A 27,158-nucleotide genomic window follows, 5' to 3' on the forward strand; every position below is an offset into this window, starting at 1 on the left:
CGGGTTTGGGGGGAAAGATAATGAGTTCAGTTTTAGCCATATTCAGTTTGAGATGTCAGCGAGACATCCAAGCGGCAATGTCGGACAGGCAGGCTGAAATTCAGGCAGAACTTCCACAGGGATGTCCAGCTTGGAGAGGTAGATCTGGGAATCATCGCATAGAGGTGATATTGAAAACCATGAGAGGAGATCAGTGTACCAAGGAGATGGTATATAGGGAAAAGAGGAGAGGGCCCAGGACAGAGCCTTGGCAATAGACAGTGGGATGGCGGCGGTGGAGGATCCACCGTAACATACGCTGAAGGTACGACGAGAGAGATAGGAAGAAAACTAGGAGAGAGCAGAACCCAGGAATCCCAGCAAGGACAACGTGTTGAGAAGGAGGCAGTAATCAACAGTGTCAAAGGCAGCAGACAGATCGAGAAGAATGAGAATAGAGTAGAATGCATCGGATTTGGCCAGGAACAGGTCATTGGAGACTTTAGCAAGGGCAGTTTCCATAGAGTGGAGAGGGTGAAAGCCCGATTGAAGCGGGTCAAGAATATTATGAGAATAAGGAAGTCCAGGCAACGACGGTGAAAAGCACGTTCAAGAAGTTTGGATAGGAAGGGGAGGAGGGAAATAGGGCAGTATTTGGAGGGGGGACGTAAGGTCAAGTGAGGGCTTTTTAAGGAGGGTCGTAACTACAACATGTTTAAAGTCATCAGGAACCGTAGCAGTGAAGAGCGAGAGGATGAGGATATGACAGAAGGGAAGGATCACAGAGGGAGCGATGGATCTCAGTAGGCAGGTAGAAATCGGATCAGAGGATGAGAGAAGGCGAGCAGTTTCCTCCTCCGTAACTTCAGAAAAGTAAGAAAGGGTCGTAAGGGTTATCGAAGGGAGGTCGACAGAGCGGACAGTCAGAAGGGACGGCGGAGGAGGCAACATTGTTGAGAATGCAAGGTGGATCTTCTGAATCTTGTAATGGAAGATCTCTGCCATCGTCTGGGGGATAGCAAAGAGGGGATTAGAGGCAGGGCACTTTGAGTAGAGAGTCAAGCGTGGCAAAAAGATGGTGCAGGTTGGCACTAAGAGAGTTAGTTAAACGGTTGTAGTAGTCCTGTTTGGCAAGCGAGAGGGTAGATTGGAAGGATGTCAGCATGAATTTGTAGTACTACTTGAAAGGGTCCAGAGAAGAATGACTAAAATGGTTAAGGGGCTGGAGGAATTGCCGTACAGTGAGAGATTGGAGAAACTGAGCCTCTTCTCCCTTGAAAAGAGGAGACTGAGAGGGGACTTGATTGCAACATTCAAGGTACTGAAGAGAATAGACTTAGCAGATAAAGATAGATTGTAAGGAGAACAAGAGAGCACTCTCTAAAGTTGAAAAGGGATAGATTCCGTACAAACGTAAGGAAGTTCTTCAACCAGAGAGTCGTAGAAAACTGAAACCCTCCAGGGAAAGCACTAGTCTTTGAGCTGGGGGCCACCGCGTAAGCGGACTGCTGGGCACGATGTACCACTGGTCTGACCCACAGATAACAGGGGAAGCAAATCCACAAGATACAAGGTAACAAATCTGGGTGGAATTGTCCAATCAGAAAGGTGCACAAATAAAAGTGTCTTTCAACTCATCTGATTGATCTTTATTCATCCAAAGTAACTCGACCCGACATGTACATGTTTCGGCCCTACGGCCTGCGTCGGGAGTCTTGAAGATCTTTGGGTATATGAACAATAATGTGAACCACTTGAAATGCCGTTTGTATCAAATCGCCGTTGTACCGCAGCCTTGCAGTAAATGTATTTAATTTACTGTAAACGGTATTTCAAGTGGTTCACATTATTGCTCATATACCCAAAGATCTTCAAGACTCCTGATTTCCAGTCCAGGGGAATTTCCCCTTACTTAGGGAGAGATTGAATAGCTCAGCCAACGGTTTTCGCCAGGACATCGCTCAATTCTCTGAGCACTCTTGGGTGCAAATTGTTTGGTCCCATGGCTTTGTTCACCTTGAGTCTTGCCAGTTCACTGTAAACTTCACCTGGTGTTTGAGTCTTGCCAGTTCACTGTAAACTTCACCTGGTGTGAACTCAAAATTCTGAAACGGGTCTTCTGTGCTTTGTGTTGCCTTCAACTACGGACCGTGTCCCGGTGCCTCACAGGTGAAGACTGAGCAGAAGTATTCATTCAGTAGTTCGGCTTTATCGGAATCTGCTTCCACGTAACTTCCGTCCGGTCTTCTAAGGCGTACTATCCCGCCTGTGTTCTTTTTTCTGTCACTAATATACCTGAAGAAGGATTTGTCCCCCTTTTTAATGTTTTTTGCCAGAATTTCTTCCACTTGAAGTTTTGCCTCCCTAACTGCCATTTTGACCGCTGTAGACCTGGTCCTATATTCTACTTTTTCCTCTCTTTTCTCCTGTGCGCTTGTAGGAGAGAAACGCTTTTTTCTTCTCCTTAATGAGGTGCGAGATCTCCGCGGTGAACCATTGGGGTTTATTGTTTCTTTGTCATTTATTTACTGATTTTATGAAGCGGCTAGTTGCTTCATGTATGGTTGATTTCAGTGTTAACCACTTAGCTTCTACATCATCCGTCTCCGCTTGGTCCTGCAGCGTCTGATGGACGAAATCTCCCATGCGTGCGAAGTCTGTGCCCCGGAAATTGAGTACCTTTGTTTTCGTGTTTGATCTAGGGAAGCCTTTCCTAAGGTTGAACCATACTATGTTGTGGTCGCTGGAGGCTAGCGTATCTCCTACTGAAACCTCTGAGACGCTTTCCCCGTTGGTGAGTACCAGGTCGAGGATCGCCTGGGCCCTAGTGGGCTCCGTTACCATTTGTTTGAGACGTGCTCCCTTTATGGAGGTTAAAAGCCTCCTGCTACCGCTGGTTGTCGCTGAAAATGAGTTCCAGTCTGCATCAGGCATATTGAAGTCCCCTAGCAGTACAGCTTCTCCTCGTAGAGTGATATTCTCTATGTCTTCAATTAATTCTGCGTCCATGTCTTCCAGTTGTCTTGGGGGTCTGTATACCACACCTAGATACAGGCATTTTTCTCTGCCTCTTGCCAGGTTTACCCAGAGGGACTCCCTGGTGTACTTGACATTTGTGATCCTGGTGGTTTTGATGTCCTCTTTAATGTATAGAGCTACCCCCCTCCTAACCTGCCCTCTCTGTCCTGACGAAGTAGATTGTAGCCCGGTATAGCCATATCCCACCCATGTGAGTCCGTGAACCAAGTTTCAGATATTGCCACCACATCTAGGTCGGCATTCCTTATTTCAGCCTCCAATTCTAGAATTTTGTTACCTAAACTGTGTGCATTGACATACATGGCCCTCCATATCTTGTGTTTGCTAAGTCCCTGTGAGGCATATCCTACCCGGGTCGGTGTGACTCCCAAAGAACTGTTTGCAATGTGGGTACTTACCATGGACATGGAAGCGGAGTTTCGACTCACCTCATCAGGATAATTCCTTTCTGCACTAATATGTGAATGGGTACCCTCCCCCGACTTACCTAGTTTAAAGCCCTGTGAAGCAGGCTGGGCTAGTCGGTGTCCGAAGACAGTTCTTACCCCTACTGGTCAGATGGAGTCCGTCTGGTCCTTGAAGTCCTTGTAGCGCTTCCCCATGGTTTAGGAATCCGAAGTTCATATCCCGACACCATCCCTGTAGCCACTCGTTCGTCCTCAGGATACGTTCATCTCTGGCTCTTCCCTTGCCTCTAACTGGGAGGATCGATGAGAAAACCACCTGCGCTCCTGTCCGCTTCAGCCTCTCACCCAGTGCTCCAAAGTCTCTGGTGATGGTCTCTGGTGTGTTCCTGGCAGTGTCGTTGGTTCCTATGTGGACAAGAAGCATAGGAAAGTGGTCTCGGGGCGTGAGTAGTCTATCCAGACTGGCGGTGACATCTCGTATCCTGGCTCCAGGCAGACAGCAGACCTCCCTAGATTTGACCACGATATGTCCTTTCTAAAGATTTTCTTAGACATTTCTGCAGCATTTGACACTATTAATCATCAGATTCTCATGCTAAGATTAAAATCGTTGGGTATTGGTAGGAAAGTGTTGATCTGGTTCAATTCCTTTTTATCTGAAATGAGTTTTTGGGTCAATTATCTGGCTAGTAATTCTGATTGATGCCCTATTGCTGCAGGTGTATCCCAGGGATCTGCTCTGTCTGCTATATTGTTTAACATCAATTTGCAACCTCTTTGCCAGGTCCTATTACAGCTAGGTGTTATCATCTTTATGTGGACAATATACAGTTTATTGTTCCAGTTATAGAGTCATTTTCTGCAACTCTTGATTATTTAAGAGGTTGTTTTAATGCAATTAGTGTTTGGATGGTCAGCAATCAACTAAAATTAAATCTTGGTAAAACTCAAAATTTAGGTTTGAGTCAATCTGACAGATTGACCATCTTTCCTTCTGAAATTCTTTTTAATAGTGTTACTATTCCTGTACTTGATCAATGCAGATTTCTAGGTGTACTAATTGATTCTACTCTGTCTTTTAGGCCCCAGGTAAAGGCAGTAGTTTTAAGAAGGCTTAAAGATGATTTATCTATAATTAATTTTCACTCTGTTATAGTAGTAATAACGCCTCCTATTTTTTACTATTGCAACTTATTGTATCATTACATGCTTTGCAACTGTCCCAGAATGCAGCTGCAATAGTAATTGTCAATTTGGCTAGATATGAACATATTTTGCCTGTTTTATATTGTGTCTGTTTTATAAGGTGTTGACTAACAACAGTCCTCCTCTTCTATTGGCTTCTTTGTTTCAAAAGCATCATTTATCATGCTCTTTACACTCTACTGATAAAATGTTACTGTAAGTAAAATCCTTTAAACTTGTATAAACTTTTGCTAAATCAACTCTCAACGTTCTCAATCCAAGGTGTGTGTTTGTGGAATGCTTTGCCAGTGGAAGTTAGATCATTTTCTGGGGTTTTGCAATTTAGAAAACTCTTGAAAAACAGTACTTTCTGAATGTAGCTATCAGTAAATTTTATATCTGCAATCTGTATTTATTTATGTTTTTTATTAGGTCTTGTCAGGTAATTTAGTATATTACTATGTATGTTTAATTGTACCCTGCACAGAACTGGTGGATGTAGCCAGCTATAAGCTTTTAAAATCAATCAATAAATGGGGTATGGGTGTCTGAGAGAGAGAAGGGCAGAGTGGCTGAGGGCTGGTGGAATTGCCTATAATGACCAATCAGATTTCAGATTTCATTTTCCCAGAGCAAAGCTGAAACTGTATTGGTCACTAATGTCAACTTTTGTTGAGGTCTTCCTTTTCTCTTGTTCTTATAAATAGGCCCTGTCTAAGGCCCTCTTTTACTAAGGTGCGCTAACCGATTAGCACATACTACCGTATTTTCACGCAAATAACGCGCACCCGTGTAAAACGCGCACACGGGTATAGCGCGCTGAAATCACGATGATATGTACAAAAACTTTTGTATACCGCGCTCACGGGTATACCACACATGATGCCCGACGCTCCTTTCGCCCGCCCTGACTTTCCGTGCGCTGTCCCGACTCTCCGTTCACCCCCCCTGACTTCCGTGCACTGCCCTGACTTTCCGTGCGCTGTCCTGTACCCCCTTGAAGGTCTGTCCCCATCCTGAAAGCCTGATGCCCCCCCGACGTCCGATACATCCCCCCCCGGCAGGACCACTCGCACCCCCACCCCGAAGGACCGCCGACTCCCCAACAATATCGGGCCAGGAGGGAGCCCAAACCCTCCTGGCCACGGCGACCCCCTAACCCCACCCCGCACTACATTACGGGCAGGAGGGATCCCAGGCCCTCCTGCCCTCGACGCAAACCCCCTCCCCCCAACGACCGCCCCCCCCCAAGAACCTCCGCCCGTCCCCCAGCCGACCCGCGACCCCCCTTGGCCGACCCCCACGACACCCCCACCCGCCTTCCCCGTACCTTTGTGTAGTTGGGCCAGAAGGGAGCCCAAACCCTCCTGGCCACGGCGACCCCCTAACCCCACCCCGCACTACATTATGGGCAGGAGGGATCCCAGGCCCTCCTGCCCTCGACGCAAACCCCCTCTCCCCCAACGACCGCCCCCCCAAGAACCTCCGACCGCCCCCCCAGCCGACCCGCGACCCCCCTGGCCGACCCCCATGACCCCCCCACCCCCCTTCCCCGTACCTTTGGTAGTTGGCCGGACAGACGGGAGCCAAACTCGCCTGTCCGGCAGGCAGCCAACGAAGGAATGAGGCCGGATTGGCCCATCCGTCCTAAAGCTCCGCCTACTGGTGGGGCCTAAGGCACGTGGGCCAATCAGAATAGGCCCTGGAGCCTTAGGTCCCACCTGGGGGCGCGGCCTGAGGCACATGGTCAGGCCGCGCCCCTAGGTGGGACCTAAGGCTCCAGGGCCTATTCTGATTGGCCCACGCGCCTTAGGCCCCACCAGTAGGCGGAGCTTTAGGACGGATGGGCCAATCCGGCCTCATTCCTTCGTTGGCTGCCTGCCGGACAGGCGGGTTTGGCTCCCGTCTGTCCGGCCAACTACCAAAGGTACGGGGAAGGGGGGTGGGGGGTCGTGGGGGTCGCCAGGGGGGTCGCGGGTCGGCTGGGGGGGCGGTCGGAGGTTCTTGGGGGGGGCGGTCGTTGGGGGGAGGGGTGTTTGCGTCGAGGGCAGGAGGGCCTGGGATCTCTCCTGCCCGTAATGTAGTGCGGGGTGGGGTTAGGGGGTCGCCGTGGCCAGGAGGGTTTGGGCTCCCTTCTGGCCCGATATTGTCGGGAAGTCGGCGGTCCTTCGGGGTGGGGGTGCGAGTGGTCCTGCCGGGGGGGGATGTATCGGACGTTGGGGAGTCGGCCGGTCAAGAGGGCTTGGGCTCCCTCTTGCTCCGATCGTGGATGCGGGTGCGGGTGGGAGCGCGTGCGAGCGGTCGTTCGGGGTGGGGGTGCGAGCGGTCCTGCTGGGGGGGTGAGTCGGGCGGGGTGGGAACTATGTTTAAAAACTTTTGTATACCGCGCTCACGCATATAATGCGCGAGGGGTATGCGCGGTAGGTAAAAACGCGTATAACGCGCGCGTTATATGCGTGAAAATACGGTAATCGATTTAGTGTGCAGTAACGCGTGCATGTTAGTCTATGTATGCGTTAGTGTTTAGCGCGCACTAATTCGATTAATGTGCGCTAATCAGTTAGTGCACCTTAGTAAAAGAGGGGGTAAGTGTCGTCATTCGTTTTCACTCAGTTTGTAAGAATGACACACCACCTGTCAAGGGGGCCAGTTTATATGAGACTGAAATATAACAGATCGTGCCAGTTTCAGTGACCTGTATTTGTTATGTATGTTGCCTAGTTAGTAACGATTTAACAGTAAAATGGACAATAAAATGTCCATTTCAAAATCTCTGCTGCTCGGAGCTCGGGGGGTACTCAGTTTAAAATTTTTCAATGACTGTCTCTTTAACAGACTATGGACTTTTCCTCCAAGAAATTGTCTGAACCATTCTTAAAACCAGCTACATTAACCACTCTTACCACAAGCAGAGCTTAACTATTCTTTCAGTGAAAAAATATTTCCTCCTATTGGTTTTAAAAGTATTTTCCTGTAACTTCCCCTAGTCTTTGTAATTTTTGACGGAGTACAGTGACAGTTGGGGGGGGGAGTGGGGGGGTGGAAATTTACTTTTTTGAAAATAGCTAAGTTTTCAGGTGTCTTTGGAATAGTTGGAAAGAGCCCAGGTTGCACAGCTGGGCAGGGAAATTATTCCAAAGCTCTATAGTTTTGAAGTGAAGAGATTTCCCTAATTTTCCAATGTAGGTAACGCCTTTTAGAGAGGGGAAAGATAATTTGAGCTTTTGGATAGATCTAGTAAAAAAATCAATCCACTTATACCATTCTACACCACTCAGGATTTTGTTGACTTCAGTCTGATCTCCCCTCATCTATCTCTTTTCCAAGCTGAAGAGCTCTAACCTCTTTAGTCTTTCCTCATATGAGAGGAGTTCCATCCTCTTTATCATCTTGGTTGCTCTTATTTGAACCTTTTCTAGTTTCACTATATCTTTTCTGAGATAAGGTGACCAGAATTGAATAAAATAATCAATACAGGGAATGACATTGCATGTAGCACCTTTTGGAAATAATCTTCTCATTCATTTTTTTTAGTTAACATAAATTTCTTAAGAGTAATGTGAGGAGATATATACCGGTAATCAAGTTTATCATCAAGTTTATTCAAGTATTTGATTAAACGCTTATTCAAAGATACAAAGCGATTTACAAAATTTTTAAAAATAACATAGAGACGAATAAATATTTTGACAAGTTGGACATACTTGACTAATTAACGAGTATACATGGATGAGCTAGTACTCTAGAGCCTCGAGGAACAATTGTTATAGAAAAGAAACAATTAAGGTAAGTACAAAAGGGAATAGGGAAGGTTAAGAATAATAGACAGAAAGAAATAATTGTGGACACTGTCCCAATAGATGAATGTAACCTTTCGAACACTATTAAAAAATAATGGTATCATGTGGTCAGCTAAAGGCATCTTTAAAAAGAAAACACTTTAGACTGCTTTTGTCGTATAGAGGGACTGTAGAAAATCAAAAGGAACATATTAAAAATTTGATTTTTTTAATGGAGTTATGACAATTTTAATACAATCCAGTAGGGATGGGCTGTTGTGTCCCATGTCATTGCAAAACATCAATGACATATCCAATGTTGTTGCATATTGTTAACAAATGAAAATGAGTAGAAAAACAGCATTTTTCATTTGTTGATATAGTTCACACTCTTTGAAAAGGGGGACACTTTCTAAAGAGTATGCACTATTTCCAGAGAGTGCACACATACTCTTTCTTTGAAAACAGTGTGCATTCTCCATGATACAGCTCCTATAATGAACAAATGCCTAGAAAAAAGAACAAAATGGACATTCCTGGAAGTGGCATGGGAAAAAAACATGAAACAAAAATTTTTCTGGTTGTCCATCGCTACATTCCAACGTTCCCTTCCATGTTAGTATAAATCATGTTTTATTGGCACATCATCAGTAAATACACAATACAACACGACCATACAACAAGGTCGCGAACATCAAATGTACCATCAAACACATTTTCACCCCAACCAAAGAATCCCCCCAATCCCCACCCACTCCAAAGCCCAAACCCCCACCCCAACCCAAACCCACACCATGAGACCCAATCCATACCCAAAAACCCCCCAGCAAGAAAGGATTATGCTGAGCAAGCTGTTTGCTTATGCCGCTCAGCACAGATCAAACAAAACAAGAGAACCAAATCCCATCCTCCCACCCACAATGTGTAATCCCACCCTACCCCCTGAACTCCACATACGTCCAACCACTCATACCCACCATTCACACTCTCCCAAACATCCACCCACCAACCCGGGGAAAACAGCTGAGAGCATAAGGTATCAACAACAGAGTGAATTCAAGACCAGACTTCTGGCCCTAGGGGAAAGCGAGGAAATGTAGGGGTCCCAGGTCTGCAGGAAAATCTTCGACCGCCGGACAGATAATCGAGCATGGCGCTGCTCCAAGAGCATCAAATTATGAAAACGATTCCTCCAAGCCCAGTAAGCAGGCGCTATGTCTTGCGTCCAAACGCTAAGAATGATCTTCTTTCCTATAACAGCACCCTTCCGAATCAGCAACCGATGTCTCCGAGCAGGCACTCGCAAAGATTCATATCTATCCAAAAGCAAGCCTACCGGAGACATCGGAATAGCGTGACCAACCAGCCGCTCCAAAAAGCGGAGTATGGCTCTCCAAAAGACTTTCACTCGAGGGCATCCCCAAAATGCATGAAAAAAGGAGTTGCAACCCAGTGTACACTTAGGGCAGATTGGAGAAGAAATGCCCCCAACCTTGTGGACCCGCTCTTGGGAAAAATACGCTCTATACACCACTCGAAATTGGCATTCCCTCAGTTCTGCACTAATAGAAATAGAAGAGATACGACCAATAAGGGAAGGAAAGTTCAAGGACTCACCAGGTATGCCCAGATCTCTACCCCAGCGGTTCTCCAGAGCCGTATAAGACTTCTGAGGAGTAAGCCGCCGCAAAGCCCCATGCAACGCAGACACCGTCAAGCCACAAGCATAAAATTGGGCAAAAAATAGACGAAATTGGTTACCCAATCGAAACTGTAAGCCCGGGCGCGCCAAGGATCTCACATAATGATGAATTTGCCGGTACGCAAACAGACCTCCCACACCCAAAGAATGAAGCATGGGAAAGTCTCCCCAAGGTCTCATCGCCCCTTCCTCATCCAATAAATGCTCAAGAAGAAGAAAACCCTCTCCAGTCCATCGCACAAAGACCGGGTTATCAGAGCCAGGCAGAAACTGCGGATTCCCCCGTATAGACAACTGATCCGAAACTTGATGGTCCCCCCCCAGTAACCCTACCAATGCCTTCCAAGAAAAACGCCACGACCTAAGGATGAAACTAGATCGGAACGCGGGGGGCAAGAGGCGAACAGGTAACTGAGACAGCGAAAACAAGTGCCAAGGAGAGAAAAGAGCATGTTCAAAGTCCCGAAAAAGATAGTCATCACTCTGTAAGCACCAGTCTCCCAAAAATCGCAGCAAGCAAGCCAGATTATAGAGGCCAATATCCGGGAGCCCCACACCACCGATCCTTCCCGAGCCGAACAGATAAGAGATCGATATCTGAGACTTCTTGCCTTGCCAGAGGAATCGGGTCAGCTGCCTATGAAGCCGTTGAAGATCGCTACGACGCAGACAAAGAGGCAGCAACTGGAGTACATACAACCAGCGGGGAAAAATAACCATCTTATACAACTGAACCCTACCATAAAAAGAAAGAGGTAGAGACATCCACTTTGCAAAACAACCCTCCGTAGCGGCCAACAAAACATCTACATTAGCACGATATAACCGTCCCACACTGCTCGTGAGTTGCACTCCCAAATATTTGAATACACCAGCCGCCCACCGTAAAGGAAACTGCCCCGGCCACTCCAAGCGCACCGCCTCGGCCGTAGCTAATGCCAAAGATTTATCATAATTCAATTGGAAGCCCGAAAAATCGCCATACTCCGTAAAAAGCGACATAAGAGCAGGAAAGGATTCCCACGGGGAGGTCAAATGAACCAACAAATCGTCTGCAAATGCCGAAATCTTAAACTCTCGGCCGCCAAGAGAAACACCCCGAACCGCCGGATTAGCAGAGATTTCGCGAATTAAGGGATCCAAGGTGAGCACGAAAAGAAGAGGAGACAAGGGGCAACCTTGTCTAGTACCCCGCTGAATTGGAAACACCGCCGAAGAAACACCATTAACCAGCACCCTGGCCAGCGGATCATGATATAACGCAGCCACCGCATCACTAAAGAAACCTCCCATACCATAATGTTGAAGAGTACAAAACAAAAAATCCCACAAAACCCTATCAAAGGCCTTATGGGCATCAAAACTGACCAACAAAGAAGAAATCCGCTCCCGCTCCACCCACTCCAGCGAAGCCAATATAGTACGTAAATTGCGAGTGGACGACCGACCTTTGACGAACCCAACTTGAGGCTCCGCCACCAGTGAGGGCAAAATACCCGCCAACCGGTTGGCCAACAATTTAGCAAAGAATTTAGCTTCAGCATTCAACAAGGACATGGGGCGATACGAGGAGGCCCTTAATGGGTCCTTGCCGGGCTTAAGCAAAACCACAATCTGAGCAACCCGAAGAGAAGGCGGGAGAGCCCCCTCGCGTACCGCAGTGTTAAACACATCAACCAGAACTGGGGCCACGTCCGCAAGTAGAAGTCTATAGAATTCACTGCGAAAGCCATCGGGCCCCGCCGCCTTCTGCAGCGGAGAACTACCAAGAACCAGCGATAGCTCTTCAACCGTAAAAGGAGCCTGCAAACGCGCATTCTGAGCGTCTGTCACCACCGGATGAGAGACCTGATCCAAATAAAGATCACCCGCCAACGAAGAAACCGGTGGAGCAGCATACAACTCCTGGAAATAATGGTGAAACACCGCCGCCATATCCTCATCTTTGTGGACCAAACCACCATCTGCCCGGCGGAGATGGAGAATTGGGGAAAACCCCTTAGCACGTCGAATCAAATTTGCCAAAAGCTTACCGCTCTTATTAGCATGCAAATACAGTTGAAATTTATAGTATGCCAAAGACTTCATAGCCCGATCATGTAATAGTTCCCGCAACGACAACTGCGAAGCCAATAATAACGCTCTATTGATTCCGGTGGGATGAGCCCCATAGCGGCGACGATCATCCTGAACCTGGCGCTCCAGCCGGAGCACCTGACGGTCGCGCCTTTTTTTCTTTCGGCTAGAGTAAGCAATGATCTCACCCCGCAACACCACTTTAGCAGCCTCCCAGTAAAGAAATGAGTCACCCCTATGAGACGCATTGTGAAAAGCATAGTCCTTCCATTTATCTACCAGGAAAGCATGAAACTCCTGATCAGAATAGAGCGAGAGCGGAAATCGCCAATGAAAGCCCCCAGGGATATCTCCAGGAAACTCTAAAATAAGAACAATCATAGCATGATCCGAAACATCATATCCTCCAATCTCCGCCGAGCTCACCTGCGAAAACAGGGAGTCCGTGAGCAACCAATAATCAATACGGGACTGCGTTGCATGGGCACTAGATGTGTGAGTGTAGTCGCGGTCTCCAGGATGTAACACCCGCCACACATCAATCAAAGACATAGAAGAGGCAAACAAGGGAAGGCCTCTATTCGGGGCATACCTGTCGTGAGGAAGGGGATTAGATTTGTCAATAGTGGGATCAAAAGCTTGATTAAAATCCCCACCCAACACCACCGGAAGGTCCTGATGAAGAAGTCTGGTAAGTGAACGCATAAAGGACCCATCCCAAGTGTTAGGAGCATATATATTACACAAGAGCAAATCCTGCCTATTAAGTGTCACTTTAGCTACCAGATAACGCCCCTGCGGGTCAGACCATACCTTATGGGTAGTCAAATGCAGACCCTTACGACATAAAATGACTACCCCCGCCTTCCGGTGCAGACCCGAAGACTCCAAGATCTCACCAACCCACCACCGGCAGAGTTTAGCATGTTCCGCAGAAGAGAGGTGGGTCTCCTGCAAAAATGCTATATCCGCCTTTTGTCGATTCAATGCACTAAGAATTTTTTGGCGTTTAACAGGAGATGTGATACCATGGACATTCCAGGAGATAAACTTAATTACCATGAGTAGGAAAAGCTAAGATAAAAAGAATAAAAGCTGAATACGTTCCCTTCCATGTTAAAGACAGAGGAGATCACATAATGCAAGGATCTTAAATATATCAATAACTCTAGTATATAATATTGAGAAAACATTTTAACTATCCAGCTATTTTTAAAAAAAATAATGAATCCCTAATATAGATATTACTTTTATATTTCAGATGCGGGGAATGCCGGGACAAGTACCTGACCAGAGGCTTTTAACAACTGAGCAACAACAAATGGTATGTTGACTTTTTTAGTTTTGAAACTGGAATGAATGAAGTTTCTGTTTATTTGAGATCACTCCTTGATCGTGCATAGAAATCTTTACAACCTAGATATACTACATCAACCGGCTCACCTTTATCCACATGTTTATTCATGTTTACAAAAATATGAAGCAAATTGGTGAGGCAAAATGTCGGGGCAAAAGTATGTTTTTGGGGGGAGGGGTGCAGCAAGAGAAGGCTTAGTCCCTGTGGGTTTAGTTGGAAGTCATTGGGGAATAGGAAGGAAGACCTGACATAGAGCCCAGAGGGAAGGGGATGTTTCCCAAACCATAGCCTGGAAAACCCTGGCCTACATTTCAGCTGCCTATCTTTATTGCTAGACTGCAGCAGCCATAAGCTGATTATGGCAGGGGAATTTATCTCCGATCGGCTGAGCCGGCAGGGTTCCATTAAGAGTCCTACCGACTCAGCTGATCAGGGAGGAATTCCTCTGCTGCAGTTAACTGATCCAGCTGCAGTGGACACAGGACCTCCCCAATCAGCAGTTGGGATGCTCACTCTCTCCTGCCTGACACCCAAAACACCCCACCCCAACTGCGATAGGTAGGAGAGATGCCTACTCCCTCCTGCTCCTGGCACCCCCCCCCCCGAACCCCGAACACCCCTCAACCACTGGGGCAGATCAGTCCATGTTGTTCCAAAGGGTGTAGAATCAAGTGAGTGGGAAATTGATGGATGTGGGGACCCAGTATAGAGGGACAGTGAGAATTAAGTGCATCCATGGAGCAGCTACCATTTATATTGGAAGATAGAGGAACAGCTGGAGATAGCCATTTTTCCAAGCTTACCATTCAAGATAGTTTTTGGGAGGGAATTTGCCTATTTCTCCCAGAACCTATGGGGCTTGCAATGCAGGGTAGCTACCAGGTCTCAGGCTCAGAGAAAGGAAGTGGAAGACCTTAATGAGGAACACCTGGGGCAGATATTTCCCTTTGAAAATGAGATTTTAAGCCACCAGGAAGCGGGTGTAAGGCGAGATAAATTCAGAAGGGAGCATGGAGGGACAGAGCCCAGTCCCTGGGTCAGGCCAAGGCAGGAGAGGAGATGCCCTGGGTCGCAGACTAAGTGAGGACTAGGTTTCCTTACTTTTCCCAGGAACAGTGGTGGTATCCTGCCTTAAAGAGGGCTTTTGAGCAGGTAGGGTTGCATGGGTCATCAGGTGGACCCCAGTTTTCAGATGAACAAGGCCTCCTTGAAAAGAAGAGACTAAGAGGTGACATGATCGAAACATTCAAGGTACTGAAGAGAATAGACTTAGCAGATAAAGATAGATTGTAAGGAGAACAAGAGGGCACTCTCTAAAGTTGAAAAGGGATAGATTCCGTACAAACATAAGGAAGTTCTTCACCCAGAGAGTTGTAGAAAACTGGAACGCTCTTCCGGAGTCTGTTATAGGGGAAAACACCCTCCAGGGATTCAAGACAAAGTTGGACAAGTTCCTGCTAAACTGGAATGTGCGCAGGAGAGGCTGGACTCATTTAAAGCACATGTCTTTGAGCTGGGGGCCACCACATAAGCAAACTGCTGGGCACGATGGACCACTGTTCTGACACAGCAGCGGCAATTCTTATGTTCTTTTACATTTTTAGTCATTTGCTCTTCCGCCTGCATTTTTGCCAGACATATCTCTCTCTCGGCTTCTTTCAGTTTCACCTGGTAGTCCTTTCTATACTCCTCTTCTTGGGTTTTTTTATATTTAAAAACGCCAACTCTTTTGTCTTTATTTTCTCCGCCACTAGTTTGGAGAACCATATCGATTTCCTTTTTCTCATCTTTATTTATTTTCTTCACATAAAAGTTTGTAGTCATTTTTATTGCTTCTTTCAGCTTACACCTGTTTTTCCACTTCTCTTATGTCCTTCCATCCTACCAGCTCTTTCATCAGGTATTCTCCGATTTTATTAAAGTTCGTACATTTGAAATGTAGGACTTTAAGTTTTGTGCGGCCACTCTCCACTTTAGCTGTTATATCAAACCAAACCGTTTCATGATTGCTACTTCCCAGGTGGACACCCACTCAAACATTAGAGATACTCTCCACATTCGTGAGGACCAAATCCAATATTACTTTTTCCCTCGTGGGTTCTGTCGCCATTTTTCTGAGCAGAGCCTCTTGAAAGGCATCAACAATCTCCCTACTTCTTCCCAAGTCCGCAGATGGAACTTTCAAGTTCGCATCCGGTAGGTTAAAATTTCCCAACAGCAGCACCTCCTCTTTCTTTCCAAACTTTTGGATATCTGCAATCAGATCTTTATCAATTTGCTGCGATTGAGTCGGAGGTCTGTTGATTACACCCACATAGATAGAAGTTCCATCCTCTCCCCAAGTCCCTTGCATTTCAATCGGTTGGATATCAATCTTTGCGTAAAGAGCTACATCTCCACCTTTTTGAACATTTCTTTCCTTCCTAAAAAGATTATTTGTACATTTGCATCCCATCCATGGGATTCAATGAACCATATCTCTGTAATCGCAATAGCCAGGTTTGCCTCTAATATCAGGGCTTGCAGATCATGAACTTTGTTGCGTTTGTGGTCATTGCTTTCCAGCTATTTTTCAATGGTAATCTCTTTGAGCCACCTGTTGAAGTCCTCTGTGTTATTAACTTTCCTCTCCCTTTCCATAAATAGGCAGTAGTTCTGAGAAAGCTACAGTCTTTGGATGATTATCAGTTCAGTTTCCACAATAAGCACTCTACCGAATTACTGCTTCTGTCTACTTTAGAGCAAATATGGATAGGTTTTGACCACGATATGTCCTTTCTAAAGATTTTCTTAGACAGTTGGGGGGGGGGGCGGAAATTTACTTTTTTGAAAATAGCTAAGTTTTCAGGTGTCTTTGGAATAGTTGGAAAGAGCCCAGGTTGCACAGCTGGGCAGGGAAATTATTCCAAAGCTCTATAGTTTTGAAGTGAAGAGATTTCACAAATTTTCCAATGTAGGTAACGCCTTTTAGAGAGGGGAAAGATAATTTGAGCTTTTGGATAGATCTGGTAAAAAAATCAATCCACTTATACCATTCTACACCACTCAGGATTTTGTTGATTTCAGTCTGATCTCCCCTCATCTATCTCTTTTCCAAGCTGAAGAGCTCTAACCTCTTTAGTCTTTCCTCATATGAGAGGAGTTCCATCCTCTTTATCATCTTGGTTGCTCTTATTTGAACCTTTTCTAGTTTCACTATATCTTTTCTGAGATAAGGTGACCAGAATTGAATAAAATAATCAATACAGGGAATGACATTGCATGTAGCACCTTTTGGAAATAATCTTCTCATTCATTTTTTTTAGTTAACATAAATTTCTTAAGAGTAATGTGAGGAGATATATACCGGTAATCAAGTTTATCATCAAGTTTATTCAAGTATTTGATTAAACGCTTATTCAAAGATACAAAGCGATTTACAAAATTTTAAAAAATAACATAGAGACGAATAAATATTTTGACAAGTTGGACATACTTGACTAATTAACGAGTATACATGGATGAGCTAGCACTCTAGAGCCTCGAGGAACAATTGTTATAGAAAAGAAACAATTAAGGTAAGTACAAAAGGGAATAGGGAAGGTTAAGAATAATAGACAGAAAGAAATAATTGTGGACACTGTCCCAATAGATGAATGTAACCTTTCGAACACTATTAAAAAATAATGGTATCATGTGGTCAGCTAAAGGCATCTTTAAAAAGAAAACACTTTAGACTGCTTTTGTCGTATAGAGGGACTGTAGAAAATCAAAAGGAACATATTAAAAATTTGATTTTTTTAATGGAGTTATGACAATTTTAATACAATCCAGTAGGGATGGGCTGTTGTGTCCCATGTCATTGCAAAACATCAATGACATATCCAATGTCGTTGCATATTGTTAACAAATGAAAATGAGTAGAAAAACAGCATTTTTCATTTGTTGATATAGTTCACACTCTTTGAAAAGGGGGACACTTTCTAAAGAGTATGCACTATTTCCAGAGAGTGCACACATACTCTTTCTTTGAAAACAGTGTGCATTCTCCATGATACAGCTCCTATAATGAACAAATGCCTAGAAAAAAGAACAAAATGGACATTCCTGGAAGTGGCATGGGAAAAAAACATGAAACAAAAATTTTTCTGGCTGTCCATCGCTACATTCCAACGTTCCCTTCCATATTAAAGACAGAGGAGATCACATAATGCAAGGATCTTAAATATATCAATAACTCTAGCATATAATATTGAGAAAACATTTTAACTATCCAGCTATTTTTAAAAAAAATAATGAATCCCTAATATAGATATTACTTTTATATTTCAGATGCGGGGAATGCCGGGACAAGTACCTGACCAGAGGCTTTTAACAACTGAGCAACAACAAATGGTATGTTGACTTTTTTAGTTTTGAAACTGGAATGAATGAAGTTTCTGTTTATTTGAGATCACTCCTTGATCGTGCATAGAAATCTTTACAACCTAGATATACTACATCAACCGGCTCACCTTTATCCACATGTTTATTCATGTTTTCAAAAATATGAAGCAAATTGGTGAGGCAAAATGTCAGGGCAAAAGTATGTTTTTAGGGGGAGGGGTGCAGCAAGAGAAGGCTTAGTCCCTGTGGGTTTAGTTGGAAGTCATTGGGGAATATGAAGGAAGACCTGACATAGAGCCCAGAGGGAAGGGGATGTTTCCCAAACCATAGCCTGGAAAACCCTGGCCTACATTTCAGCTGCCTATCTTTATTGCTAGACTGCAGCAGCCATAAGCTGATTATGGCAGGGGAATTTATCTCCGATCGGCTGAGCCGGCAGGGTTCCATTAAGAGTCCTACCGACTCAGCTGATCAGGGAGGAATTCCTCTGCTGCAGTTAACTGATCCAGCTGCAGTGGACACAGGACCTCCCCAATCAGCAGTTGGGATGCTCACTCTCTCCTGCCTGACACCCAAAACACCCCACCCCAACTGCGATAGGTAGGAGAGATGCCTACTCCCTCCTGCTCCTGGCACCCCCCCCCCCCGAACCCCTAACACCCCTCAACCACTGGGGCAGATCAGTCCATGTTGTTCCAAAGGGTGTAGAATCAAGTGAGTGGGAAATTGATGGATGTGGGGACCCAGTATAGAGGGACAGTGAGAATTAAGTGCATCCATGGAGCAGCTACCATTTATATTGGAAGATAGAGGAACAGCTGGAGGTAGCCATTTTGCCAAGCTTACCATTCAAGATAGTTTTTGGGAGGGAATTTGCCTATTTCTCCCAGAACCTATGGGGCTTGCAATGCAGGGTAGCTACCAGGTCTCAGGCTCAGAGAAAGGAAGTGGAAGACCTTAATGAGGAACACCTGGGGCAGATATTTCCCTTTGAAAATGAGATTTTAAGCCACCAGGAAGCGGGTGTAAGGCGAGATAAATTCAGAAGGGAGCATGGAGGGACAGAGCCCAGTCCCTGGGTCAGGCCAAGGCAGGAGAGGAGATGCCCTGGGTCGCAGACTAAGTGAGGACTAGGTTTCCTTACTTTTCCCAGGAACAGTGGTGGTATCCTGCCTTAAAGAGGGCTTTTGAGCAGGTAGGGATGCATGGGTCATCAGGTGGACCCCAGTTTTCAGATGAACAAGGCCTCCTTGAAAAGAAGAGACTGAGAGGTGACATGATCGAAACATTCAAGGTACTGAAGAGAATAGACTTAGCAGATAAAGATAGATTGTAAGGAGAACAAGAGGGCACTCTCTAAAGTTGAAAAGGGATAGATTCCGTACAAACATAAGGAAGTTCTTCACCCAGAGAGTTGTAGAAAACTGGAACGCTCTTCCGGAGTCTGTTATAGCGGAAAACACCCTCCAGGGATTCAAGACAAAGTTGGACAAGTTCCTGCTAAACTGGAACGTGCGCAGGAGAGGCTGGACTCATTTAAAGCACTGGTCTTTGAGCTGGGGGCCACCACGTAAGCAGACTGCTGGGCACGATGGACCACTGTTCTGACCCAGCAGCGGCAATTCTTATGTTCTTTTACATTTTTAGTCATTTGCTCTTCCGCCTGCATTTTTGCCAGACATATCTCTCTCTCGGCTTCTTTCAGTTTCACCTGGTAGTCCTTTCTATACTCCTCTTCTTAGGTTTTTTTATATTTAAAAACGCCAACTCTTTTGTCTTTATTTTCTCCGCCACTAGTTTGGAGAACCATATCGGTTTCCTTTTTCTCATCTTTATTTATTTTCTTCACATAAAAGTTCGTAGTCATTTTTATTGCTTCTTTCAGCTTACACCTGTTTTTCCACTTCTCTTATGTCCTTCCATCCTACCAGCTCTTTCATCAGGTATTCTCCGATTTTATTAAAGTTCGTACATTTGAAATGTAGGACTTTAAGTTTTGTGCGGCCACTCTCCACTTTAGCTGTTATATCAAACCAAACCGTTTCATGATTGCTACTTCCCAGGTGGACACCCACTCAAACATTACAGATACTCTCCACATTCGTGAGGACCAAATCCAATATTACTTTTTCCCTCGTGGGTTCTGTCGCCATTTTTCTGAGCAGAGCCTCTTGAAAGGCATCAACAATCTCCCTACTTCTTCCCAAGTCCGCAGATGGAACTTTCAAGTTCGCATCCGGTAGGTTAAAATTTCCCAACAGCAGCACCTCCTCTTTCTTTCCAAACTTTTGGATATCTGCAATCAGATCTTTATCAATTTGCTGCGATTGAGTCGGAGGTCTGTTGATTACACCCACATAGATAGAAGTTCCATCCTCTCCCCAAGTCCCTTGCATTTCAATCGGTTGGATATCAATCTTTGCGTAAAGAGCTACATCTCCACCTTTTTGAACATTTCTTTCCTTCCTAAAAAGATTATTTGTACATTTGCATCCCATCCATGGGATTCAATGAACCATATCTCTGTAATCGCAATAGCCAGGTTTGCCTCTAATATCAGGGCTTGCAGATCATGAACTTTGTTGCGTTTGTGGTCATTGCTTTCCAGCTATTTTTCAATGGTAATCTCTTTGAGCCACCTGTTGAAGTCCTCTGTGTTATTAACTTTCCTCTCCCTTTCCATAAATAGGCAGTAGTTCTGAGAAAGCTACAGTCTTTGGATGATTATCAGTTCAGTTTCCACAATAAGCACTCTACCGAATTACTGCTTCTGTCTACTTTAGAGCAAATATGGATAGGTTTTGACCACGATATGTCCTTTCTAAAGATTTTCTTAGACAGTTGGGGGGGGGGGGCGGAAATTTACTTTTTTGAAAATAGCTAAGTTTTCAGGTGTCTTTGGAATAGTTGGAAAGAGCCCAGGTTGCACAGCTGGGCAGGGAAATTATTCCAAAGCTCTATAGTTTTGAAGTGAAGAGATTTCACAAATTTTCCAATGTAGGTAACGCCTTTTAGAGAGGGGAAAGATAATTTGAGCTTTTGGATAGATCTGGTAAAAAAATCAATCCACTTATACCATTCTACACCACTCAGGATTTTGTTGATTTCAGTCTGATCTCCCCTCATCTATCTCTTTTCCAAGCTGAAGAGCTCTAACCTCTTTAGTCTTTCCTCATATGAGAGGAGTTCCATCCTCTTTATCATCTTGGTTGCTCTTATTTGAACCTTTTCTAGTTTCACTATATCTTTTCTGAGATAAGGTGACCAGAATTGAATAAAATAATCAATACAGGGAATGACATTGCATGTAGCACCTTTTGGAAATAATCTTCTCATTCATTTTTTTTAGTTAACATAAATTTCTTAAGAGTAATGTGAGGAGATATATACCGGTAATCAAGTTTATCATCAAGTTTATTCAAGTATTTGATTAAACGCTTATTCAAAGATACAAAGCGATTTACAAAATTTTAAAAAATAACATAGAGACGAATAAATATTTTGACAAGTTGGACATACTTGACTAATTAACGAGTATACATGGATGAGCTAGCACTCTAGAGCCTCGAGGAACAATTGTTATAGAAAAGAAACAATTAAGGTAAGTACAAAAGGGAATAGGGAAGGTTAAGAATAATAGACAGAAAGAAATAATTGTGGACACTGTCCCAATAGATGAATGTAACCTTTCGAACACTATTAAAAAATAATGGTATCATGTGGTCAGCTAAAGGCATCTTTAAAAAGAAAACACTTTAGACTGCTTTTGTCGTATAGAGGGACTGTAGAAAATCAAAAGGAACATATTAAAAATTTGATTTTTTTAATGGAGTTATGACAATTTTAATACAATCCAGTAGGGATGGGCTGTTGTGTCCCATGTCATTGCAAAACATCAATGACATATCCAATGTCGTTGCATATTGTTAACAAATGAAAATGAGTAGAAAAACAGCATTTTTCATTTGTTGATATAGTTCACACTCTTTGAAAAGGGGGACACTTTCTAAAGAGTATGCACTATTTCCAGAGAGTGCACACATACTCTTTCTTTGAAAACAGTGTGCATTCTCCATGATACAGCTCCTATAATGAACAAATGCCTAGAAAAAAGAACAAAATGGACATTCCTGGAAGTGGCATGGGAAAAAAACATGAAACAAAAATTTTTCTGGCTGTCCATCGCTACATTCCAACGTTCCCTTCCATATTAAAGACAGAGGAGATCACATAATGCAAGGATCTTAAATATATCAATAACTCTAGCATATAATATTGAGAAAACATTTTAACTATCCAGCTATTTTTAAAAAAAATAATGAATCCCTAATATAGATATTACTTTTATATTTCAGATGCGGGGAATGCCGGGACAAGTACCTGACCAGAGGCTTTTAACAACTGAGCAACAACAAATGGTATGTTGACTTTTTTAGTTTTGAAACTGGAATGAATGAAGTTTCTGTTTATTTGAGATCACTCCTTGATCGTGCATAGAAATCTTTACAACCTAGATATACTACATCAACCGGCTCACCTTTATCCACATGTTTATTCATGTTTTCAAAAATATGAAGCAAATTGGTGAGGCAAAATGTCAGGGCAAAAGTATGTTTTTAGGGGGAGGGGTGCAGCAAGAGAAGGCTTAGTCCCTGTGGGTTTAGTTGGAAGTCATTGGGGAATATGAAGGAAGACCTGACATAGAGCCCAGAGGGAAGGGGATGTTTCCCAAACCATAGCCTGGAAAACCCTGGCCTACATTTCAGCTGCCTATCTTTATTGCTAGACTGCAGCAGCCATAAGCTGATTATGGCAGGGGAATTTATCTCTGATCGGCTGAGCCGGCAGGGTTCCATTAAGAGTCCTACTGACTCAGCTGATCAGGGAGGAATTCCTCTGCTGCAGTTAACTGATCCAGCTGCAGTGGACACAGGACCTCCCCAATCAGCAGTTGGGATGCTCACTCTCTCCTGCCTGACACCCAAAACACCCCACCCCAACTGCGATAGGTAGGAGAGATGCCTACTCCCTCCTGCTCTTGGCACCCCCCCCCCCCGAACCCCTAACACCCCTCAACCACTGGGGCAGATCAGTCCATGTTGTTCCAAAGGGTGTAGAATCAAGTGAGTAGGAAATTGATGGATGTGGGGACCCAGTATAGAGGGACAGTGAGAATTAAGTGCATCCATGGAGCAGCTACCATTTATATTGGAAGATAGAGGAACAGCTGGAGGTAGCCATTTTGCCAAGCTTACCATTCAAGATAGTTTTTGGGAGGGAATTTGCCTATTTCTCCCAGAACCTATGGGGCTTGCAATGCAGGGTAGCTACCAGGTCTCAGGCTCAGAGAAAGGAAGTGGAAGACCTTAATGAGGAACACCTGGGGCAGATATTTCCCTTTGAAAATGAGATTTTAAGCCACCAGGAAGCGGGTGTAAGGCGAGATAAATTCAGAAGGGAGCATGGAGGGACAGAGCCCAGTCCCTGGGTCAGGCCAAGGCAGGAGAGGAGATGCCCTGGGTCGCAGACTAAGTGAGGACTAGGTTTCCTTACTTTTCCCAGGAACAGTGGTGGTATCCTGCCTTAAAGAGGGCTTTTGAGCAGGTAGGGATGCATGGGTCATCAGGTGGACCCCAGTTTTCAGATGAACAAGGCCTCCTTGAAAAGAAGAGACTGAGAGGTGACATGATCGAAACATTCAAGGTACTGAAGAGAATAGACTTAGCAGATAAAGATAGATTGTAAGGAGAACAAGAGGGCACTCTCTAAAGTTGAAAAGGGATAGATTCCGTACAAACATAAGGAAGTTCTTCACCCAGAGAGTTGTAGAAAACTGGAACGCTCTTCCGGAGTCTGTTATAGCGGAAAACACCCTCCAGGGATTCAAGACAAAGTTGGACAAGTTCCTGCTAAACTGGAACGTGCGCAGGAGAGGCTGGACTCATTTAAAGCACTGGTCTTTGAGCTGGGGGCCACCACGTAAGCAGACTGCTGGGCACGATGGACCACTGTTCTGACCCAGCAGCGGCAATTCTTATGTTCTTTTACATTTTTAGTCATTTGCTCTTCCGCCTGCATTTTTGCCAGACATATCTCTCTCTCGGCTTCTTTCAGTTTCACCTGGTAGTCCTTTCTATACTCCTCTTCTTAGGTTTTTTTATATTTAAAAACGCCAACTCTTTTGTCTTTATTTTCTCCGCCACTAGTTTGGAGAACCATATCGGTTTCCTTTTTCTCATCTTTATTTATTTTCTTCACATAAAAGTTCGTAGTCAATTTTATTGCTTCTTTCAGCTTACACCTGTTTTTCCACTTCTCTTATGTCCTTCCATCCTACCAGCTCTTTCATCAGGTATTCTCCGATTTTATTAAAGTTCGTACATTTGAAATGTAGGACTTTAAGTTTTGTGCGGCCACTCTCCACTTTAGCTGTTATATCAAACCAAACCGTTTCATGATTGCTACTTCCCAGGTGGACACCCACTCAAACATTACAGATACTCTCCACATTCGTGAGGACCAAATCCAATATTACTTTTTCCCTCGTGGGTTCTGTCGCCATTTTTCTGAGCAGAGCCTCTTGAAAGGCATCAACAATCTCCCTACTTCTTCCCAAGTCCGCAGATGGAACTTTCAAGTTCGCATCCGGTAGGTTAAAATTTCCCAACAGCAGCACCTCCTCTTTCTTTCCAAACTTTTGGATATCTGCAATCAGATCTTTATCAATTTGCTGCGATTGAGTCGGAGGTCTGTTGATTACACCCACATAGATAGAAGTTCCATCCTCTCCCCAAGTCCCTTGCATTTCAATCGGTTGGATATCAATCTTTGCGTAAAGAGCTACATCTCCACCTTTTTGAACATTTCTTTCCTTCCTAAAAAGATTATTTGTACATTTGCATCCCATCCATGGGATTCAATGAACCATATCTCTGTAATCGCAATAGCCAGGTTTGCCTCTAATATCAGGGCTTGCAGATCATGAACTTTGTTGCGTTTGTGGTCATTGCTTTCCAGCTATTTTTCAATGGTAATCTCTTTGAGCCACCTGTTGAAGTCCTCTGTGTTATTAACTTTCCTCTCCCTTTCCATAAATAGGCAGTAGTTCTGAGAAAGCTACAGTCTTTGGATGATTATCAGTTCAGTTTCCACAATAAGCACTCTACCGAATTACTGCTTCTGTCTACTTTAGAGCAAATATGGATAGGTTTTGACCACGATATGTCCTTTCTAAAGATTTTCTTAGACAGTTGGGGGGGGGGCGGAAATTTACTTTTTTGAAAATAGCTAAGTTTTCAGGTGTCTTTGGAATAGTTGGAAAGAGCCCAGGTTGCACAGCTGGGCAGGGAAATTATTCCAAAGCTCTATAGTTTTGAAGTGAAGAGATTTCACAAATTTTCCAATGTAGGTAACGCCTTTTAGAGAGGGGAAAGATAATTTGAGCTTTTGGATAGATCTGGTAAAAAAATCAATCCACTTATACCATTCTACACCACTCAGGATTTTGTTGATTTCAGTCTGATCTCCCCTCATCTATCTCTTTTCCAAGCTGAAGAGCTCTAACCTCTTTAGTCTTTCCTCATATGAGAGGAGTTCCATCCTCTTTATCATCTTGGTTGCTCTTATTTGAACCTTTTCTAGTTTCACTATATCTTTTCTGAGATAAGGTGACCAGAATTGAATAAAATAATCAATACAGGGAATGACATTGCATGTAGCACCTTTTGGAAATAATCTTCTCATCCATTTTTTTTAGTTAACATAAATTTCTTCAGAGTAATGTGAGGAGATATATAACATGAGGTTTGTCCCAATAGATAAATGTAACCTTTCGAACACTATTAAAAAATAATGGTATCATGTGGTCAGCTAAAGGCATCTTTAAAAAGAAAACACTTTAGACTGCTTTTGTCGTATAGAGGGACTGTAGAAAACAAGAGGAACATATTAAAAAATTTGATTTTTTAATGGAGTTATGACAATTTTAATACAATCCAATAGGGATGGGCTGTTGTGTCCCATGTCATTGCAAAACGTCAATGACATATCCAATGTCGTTGCATATTGTTAACAAATGAAAATGAGTAGAAAAACAGCATTTTTCATTTTTTCATTTGTTGATATAGTTCACACTCTTTGAAAAGGGGGACACTTTCTAAAGAGTATGCACTATTTCCACACATACTCTTTCTTTGAAAACAGTGTGCATTCTCCATGATACAGCTCCTATAATGAACAAATGCCTAGAAAAAAGAACAAAATGGACATTCCTGGAAGTGGCATGGGAAAAAAACATGAAACAAAAATTTTTCTGGCTGTCCATCGCTACATTCAACGTTCCCTTCCATGTTAAAGACACAGAAGATCAACATAATGCAAGGTTCTTAAATATATCAATAACTCTAGTATATAATATTGAGAAAACATTTTAACTATCCAGCTATTTTTAAAAAAAATAATGAATCCCTAATATAGATATTACTTTTATATTTCAGATGCGGGGAATACCGGGACAAGTACCTGACCAGAGGCTTTTAACAACTGAGCAACAACAAATGGTATGTTGACTTTTTTAGTTTTGAAACTGGAATGAATGAAGTTTCTGTTTATTTGAGATCACTCCTTGATCGTGCATAGAAATCTTTACAACCTAGATATACTACATCAACCGGCTCACCTTTATCCACATGTTTATTCATGTTTTCAAAAATATGAAGCAAATTGGTGAGGCAAAATGTCCCTTGGCTGAATCTATGTCTGTCTTTGTGTTCAGTAATTTTATTCTGTGAGGAAGAGGCAGTTCAAAGCTCAGGGCAAAAGTGTGTTTTGGGGGGGAGGGGTGTGGCAAGAGAAGGCCTGGTCCCTGTGGGTTTAGTTGGAAGTCCTTGGGGAATAGGAAGGAAGACCTGACATAGAGCCCAGAGGGAAGGGGATGTTTCCCAAACCATAGCCTGGAAAACCCTGGCCTACATTTCAGCTGCCTATCTTTGTTGCTAGACTGCAGCAGCCATAAGCTGTTTATGGCAGGGGAATTTATCTCCGATCAGCTGAGCCGGCAAGGCTCCATGAAGAGTCCTGCCGACTCAGCTGATTGGGTAGGAATTCCTCTGCTGCAGTTAACTGATCCAGCTGCAGTGGACACAGGACCTCCAAATCAGCAGGAGGGATGCTCACTCGCTCCTGCCTGACACCCAAAACACCCCACCCCCAACTGCGATAGGTAGGAAGGATGCCTACTCCCTCCTGCTGCTGGCACCCCCCCCCCCCCC

General features: G+C 44.1%; 1 protein-coding gene across 7 annotated transcripts in view; it reads left to right on the top strand.

The window, feature by feature from the left end:
• CCDC7 (coiled-coil domain containing 7) overlaps positions 1–27,158 on the top strand; it is a 730,660-nt gene that overhangs the window by 498,694 nt on the left and 204,808 nt on the right. For all 7 annotated transcript variants that reach the window (XR_004538163.1, XM_033931492.1, XM_033931495.1 and 4 more), the window contains 4 exons: positions 13,429–13,491; positions 17,836–17,898; positions 22,245–22,307; positions 26,385–26,447. Coding sequence is in view for 6 of the 7 variants with exons in the window: in XM_033931492.1 (XP_033787383.1) it covers positions 13,429–13,491; positions 17,836–17,898; positions 22,245–22,307; positions 26,385–26,447 (252 nt within the window). In the remaining variant the exon portion in view is untranslated. The remainder of the gene's footprint in view (positions 1–13,428; positions 13,492–17,835; positions 17,899–22,244; positions 22,308–26,384; positions 26,448–27,158) is intronic.

The sequence above is a fragment of the Geotrypetes seraphini genome, chromosome 2, assembly GCF_902459505.1.
Source record: "Geotrypetes seraphini chromosome 2, aGeoSer1.1, whole genome shotgun sequence".
NCBI classification, from domain to species: domain Eukaryota; kingdom Metazoa; phylum Chordata; class Amphibia; order Gymnophiona; family Dermophiidae; genus Geotrypetes; species Geotrypetes seraphini.